The 5,701-nt window shown below is 35.0% G+C and overlaps 1 protein-coding gene across 1 annotated transcript; it reads left to right on the plus strand.

Annotated features, from left to right (window-relative positions):
* The first annotated feature begins 1,936 nt into the window (after window positions 1–1,936).
* LOC133860802 (uncharacterized) lies at window positions 1,937–5,473 on the plus strand. The gene is made up of 6 exons (XM_062296425.1): window positions 1,937–2,984; window positions 3,130–3,350; window positions 3,822–4,044; window positions 4,355–4,440; window positions 4,654–4,745; window positions 4,857–5,473. Exons 1-6 carry the CDS (start codon window positions 2,892–2,894, stop codon window positions 5,102–5,104), a joined length of 963 nt encoding a protein of 320 aa, XP_062152409.1. The 5' UTR covers window positions 1,937–2,891; the 3' UTR covers window positions 5,105–5,473.
* Window positions 5,474–5,701: the final 228 nt, after the last annotated feature.

The following is a 5,701-nucleotide window of genomic DNA, read 5'->3' on the forward strand; positions in this document are numbered from 1 at the left end:
GCTTTTATTTTCTTATTTTATAATGAGCGTTTTTTTTTTAATTTCTTTTGTTTTGATATTTTTGTTAAGAGTAATGATTCACTACCACCTGAATATACAACTTTTCATCACCTTATTTATGTGGTAAGGTGGTCCCTCACCTTAATTTATTTTTAAAAAATAAAAAAACTCAAAAAGTAATAGGAGACTACTTTACTAATGTGACAAGGTGGTAAAAAATTGTATATTTGAGGAGCATTAAATCATTATTCTTTTGTTAATGTTATGCTGAGATGGCTATCTAGCTTATCACCACGTGCAAAGCAAGGAAACAACTGGTCAAAGTCGGGGCCCCACCCGAGCTCGATTCCCTACGTTGCAACGCTATCTAAACACTTGGGTTTTACTATATTGCGCCATGCCGTGTTGGATATCCACGTGTTCCTTCCTGTCTGTCTTGGTTGGCGTTGTCAGAGGGACACAGACCATGTCAACGTCTTTCTTGCTTTCGTATATCAAACGAACACACATTCTACGCTGTCGTTTATTATATATCTCTGTGTTACGTTCACGCGGTTTCCCACGTGCCAAGCCAAGCCAACTGCAACCTTTCTTTGTCCTTTTAAACAGCTATTACCCTACGTTAATTACTAAAAATGGTACTATTATATTATAATAGTATAGAATTTACATTTAATGGTTTTATTATTATTATTATTATTATTATTATTTTTATATCCTTATTTTATCTATTTTTGTCGGCATGGTTATTCATGAAATCGTATTTTTGTTTTTGGTTTATTACCCTGTGGGTGGGTTTATGGGTTAGACAGTATAAAAATTAAATTAATTTAATCCTACCCCCCACTTTTTTTTTTAATTAATTAATTTCATCCCGCTTGTTATGCACAAAAACTGATAAGGTTTACGATTGGTTATTGAATTGAACACAATTTAGACGTTTTACATACGGGTTGGTAAAACTCATATGTTTCAGTTTGGAGTGCTAGTTCAATAATCTAATTGTTGAGAATCTTAATCACCAAAATTTCTGATGGAGATTGGCCGCATTTGCAATAGGTGGAATTAGAGCACCCAAATCACACCCTGTTCACATTTCAAACTTTATCTTTGAATAGTCAGAACACGTATGTAAGCTGCTCATTGTACAATGCAGGCTTGATTCTCGAATTCAATACTAACAATACATATGATATCACAATTTTTATCAGCTGTACCACATGAGAATTACAATTATAAAGATAAGATATTGAGATTAAAAGTGGAAATATTGTTTTATTGGTAGGATATTCATTTGTATTGGAGTTTCTACTTGTTGATTTCGTAAATCTTGTTGACTTGTTCCTTTGATGCTTTAGTGATTACACCTATTTTTCCACTCAAAGCTACTATATATATATATATACCAATTACGAATTAAAATATAGCATATGGGGATGAAACTATTGGAATTATGATGTAGCTTAATATAACCAAGCAATAAATGGATTATAATTACTTAAAACATTATTATAATTGGTCGGGATTTTTAAAAACAAACAAAGTTAGAGAAGAGTCAAATCTCATATTTTCTATCTCTAGATTAATTATATATTATATTGTAATATAGTTGAGTACACAAATAAATAAATAATAGATAAGAGTGGAATAAAAGAATTTAATCTCTCACCAAATTCGGTTGAATATTATAACTTGAGGAATGAAAAATTCAAACATCACATGCTACTGTCTCTGCAAGTCATGGAATGAGTCCCATTTATATTTCCAAAACCAAAAAGCAAATAAAAAAAGAAAATACAAACAAATTAGAAGAATATAGGAAAAAGAGAAGAGAAAAAAAGAGAAGAGTTTTATAGAAGTATCTTTCAAAGGGGAGACTCCTGAAAGAGACAAATGAGTCCCATAAATAATCAGATGCCTTAATTATTGCTGGGTATCGAAATTTTCTCCCTCAATCTCTCTCTTCTCTCTCTCTCTCTCTCTATTCTCTACATAATCGTTCTTTCTAGAACTCCAAAGCTCTGTTCCAATTGGATATTTCAGTTCTCTCTCTCTCTCTCTCTCTCAGTACCTCTGTTTGTTTTTGCTCTGCCTCTCTTTTCCGGGAAAGTTGATTCCTTTTTATTTTCCGTTACAAAATACCTTCGATTCCGACGTTATAACTCGGAGAGGCCACCAATCTTTTCCCCAGAAAACATGGGTTTCTGTTGAAAGAAAGCAATTCGTTACTTCTCCCAAACTTCCACTCATTTTCCCACGCTTTCTTTGTTCCTTCAAAATCCATAAAATTCGGACCCTTTTTCTTTAATTCTTAGAGTTTTGCTTTCTGGGTTTGATTTAGCTTGAAGAATTAACGCTGAATCGTCGCGACGTTTTACCATTAGTGCGTACCTTGAATTTTGATCAAAGCAGAGGTTGAGGTTTCTTTAAGGTTGGTTGAAAAGGAAAAAAAAAAAAAAGAAAGTGGCAGAGGAAGAGGAAAACGACCATTTCCTTTTTACTGTTTTTCTGTTTGGAAACAATTTGCTGGGATTCGAATTCTCCGGTGTACGGAAAGGTCGTGGAATTTGCAACATTGCCAACGAAGACACTCTATGTGCGTGTGCGCGTGAGGGAAAGAGATAGATTTTTAGTTCCCGTGAAATTTGCTGTCAAAACGTCAAAAAATAGAAGTCTTTGTATACCAATTTTTTGTATACCTCTCTCTCTAAAAGGGAAATCAAATCCCGACAAGTTCTCTCTCCCTCTCTCGTTTCTCTCTCTATCCTCTGTTTATCTCTGTTTCCTGGGTTTCCTTTGTTTTCAGGGTTAGGAGAGAGAACTAAGACTTTCTCTCTCTTTGTCTCTCTCTCTCTCTCTCTCTCTCTCTCTCTCTAATTTCTCTAAGAATTATGATCTGTGATAAAGTTTCCTCAATGGAATCAAACCTTGAATGCTTCCTCCATTGCACAACCCCTGTGGTCCAATCCCAATTTCTTCCCAAGGTTTGTCCATGCTTTTTGTTTTTTCGTTGGAATTTTCCATTTCCTTGGTAGTTTTCAAGCAATCTGTTTCATTTTCAGTTTTAATTCTATGTATTTTATCGTTTTGTTTTGTTTTGTTTTGTTTTTTTTTTTTTTTTTGTTGCAGACTGAGATTAGAAACCTTAATCGTCTATGGCATCCATGGGAGAGAGAAAAAGTTGAATATTTCACCTTAGGTGACCTTTGGAATCGTTATGATGAATGGAGTGCATACGGGGCTGGAGTTCGAATCGTCTTGAACAACGGCGAGACCTTAGTTCAGTACTATGTGCCTTATCTCTCTGGAATACAAATTTTCACAAGCAGTTCTTCTGTAAACGGTTTGAGGTATCCTTCTTCATTTGCAATCTTCCTTTTGTTTTAATTGGTTTGTCCCAGAGTCTGAATTATACTAGTTGTAACTTTCACCAAGGTTGTCTAATTTGATCGACTAGGCTTGGATTTGCAAATGTTGGTTTTGATACGGTCCAGTGTTCTTCAATGACTTGGATAATTGAAAATTTTGGGAACCCATGTGGAGTAGTTGAAGTTTTATTGTTTTGTTGACTATCTGGATAATTGGTGCTGGAATTCTTCCATTTGTTGTATAATTGAAATGCTCGAAGGACCCATATGGGTCAGTCAAAGTTTGTTGATTGGGTCATTAATATGTTCTTTTTAAATCTAGCTGGGAAATTAGTTTACATGTGAATTATATTGTTTACTACAAGTTTGATCAATGAAAATATTTGTTTTAATTTTAAGTATCTCTGTTTTGGACCAAGTAATGTTGACAATAAGGTTGAATGAGTTTTTCAGGGAAGAGAATGAGTCCGGGGACTATGAAACGAGGGATTCCTTTAGCGATTCGTGCAGCGATGAGAGCGAGAACGAAAAGTCATGGAGATGTGATGGATGTTCCTCAGAGGATGGAGGGTCTGAGCAAGATAATCTTTGGTCTTCGAATGATAGATTGGGCAACCTTTATTTTGAGTACTTTGAGAGATCAACTCCTTATGCTAGAGTTCCTTTAATGGATAAGGTACCTTTACTTATTTCATTAGCATTTCGTCTGTTCTCTCTCTCTCTCTCTTTAAGACTGAGTAAGCATGGGAATGAAGAGAACATTAGTGGATTTCTTAGAATCATATGAAATCCTTTTCATGATAGGCATCTAGTAAAGATAGCATGAAACTTTTGACTTGAATATGAAACTAAATTTTCCTTACTGTGGATAATTTCTTAATGAATACCGTATAATTATGACCATTCAACTCATGGAAATCCTTTAATCCCTTTATCATATAAAAATGTAGATTCCATTGACAATTTTGTTGGTTCCTTACTTTCAGATTAATGGATTAGCTCAAAGGTACCCTGGATTGATGTCATTGAGGAGTGTGGATCTTTCTCCAGCTAGCTGGATGGCAGTTGCTTGGTCTCTCTCTCTCTCTCTCTCTCTCTCTCTCTCTAAACCTAATAATACCTTAAGTTTTTGTATTAGCTTGGTCTGACATTAAGATTTGTATTGTGTTGTTATTATCACTGTCATTGAAAACCAGTAAATGATAATATCCACACGCATTTGCTTGTTTAATATTAATTACAGAAGATATGATAATAATTTTTTCCTCATATTTATAATTTTCAGGTATCCCATTTATCACATTCCCATGGGAAGAACTATAAAGGACCTGTCCACATGCTTCCTCACTTACCACACCCTTTCATCTTCATTCCAAGGTATTCTCCATGCCTGTGCCTTTATTATTTATATTCGTCGAAAGCTGCGTATATGAACGATCTTTTCTTACGAAATATGTGATGGGGACGTGTTTTTGTCTATGTATGTAGATATGGACCTTGAAGATGAGCTTGGGTGCGCCGAAAGAAAGAGAAAGGAACGGGAAGGAATCTCTCTTCCTCCATTTGGTTTGGCCACTTACAAGATGCAAGGAAACGTGTGGGTCTCGGGCAATTGCGGCCGGGACCAGGAGCGGCTGGTGTCACTTTTGAGCGTGGCAGATTCATGGCTAAAGCAACTAAGGGTTCAACTCCTGCACCATGACTTCAACTACTTCACGGGGATCAGACGTGGTTAAGACCACAAAACTTTATTTCACTTCCACTTGAAAGGGGTTGACCACTGAAATCCTTTTTCTTTTTGATCTTTGGTTTTGTGCTCTTGGTTGGAGTTTTAGGCCTTCGAGTGTGAGGATTGTAGTTGATCCTTCTTGTCGTTGAGCTTCATTGACAGGCTTACAGTTAGGGGCCGGCTTTATGTGAATGCTACTTGTCGTTGAGTTTTTACTCTTTGTAGACTGATGAGTGAGATCTGAGAGAGATGGAGGAGAGGATCTTCAACTATCAACTTTTTATGGATTCTGTAATATATACTCTTCATCACAATGGAATCCTCCGGGATCAGGAAAATGCCAACAGGTTGAGGCTGTTGAGCCATTTCTTTTGTATATTAGTTATAAAGTCTTTCTTATATTATGTTAAATTATTATTTATTAAGTTTAAGTCGATAAAAAATTGATAGATTTAAGAGTTTAATTAATATTGTTAACACTAACTTAGATTTCTATCAATAAATAATGATGTATATTTCTTTTTATTAAAAATGAAGAATAGATTATGATTTTAAGGCTTGAATTCAAGACCTAAAAAATCAATTATTTTATTTTATTTTTAAA

Source organism: Alnus glutinosa, chromosome 2 (assembly GCF_958979055.1).
Source record: "Alnus glutinosa chromosome 2, dhAlnGlut1.1, whole genome shotgun sequence".
Classification (NCBI taxonomy): Eukaryota; Viridiplantae; Streptophyta; class Magnoliopsida; order Fagales; family Betulaceae; genus Alnus; species Alnus glutinosa.

What these genes read in the sequence shown, in the direction of transcription:
- LOC133860802 (XM_062296425.1), top strand. Translation starts at nt 2,892, where the DNA reads ATGATCTGTGATAAAGTTTCCTCAATGGAATCAAACCTTGAATGCTTC. An exon ending in TCTTCTGTAAACGGTTTGAG is followed by an intron (nt 3,351 to 3,821) that starts GTATCCTTCTTC and finishes TGAGTTTTTCAG; the next exon opens with GGAAGAGAATGAGTCCGGGG. An exon ending in AGCTGGATGGCAGTTGCTTG is followed by an intron (nt 4,441 to 4,653) that starts GTCTCTCTCTCT and finishes TATAATTTTCAG; the next exon opens with GTATCCCATTTATCACATTC.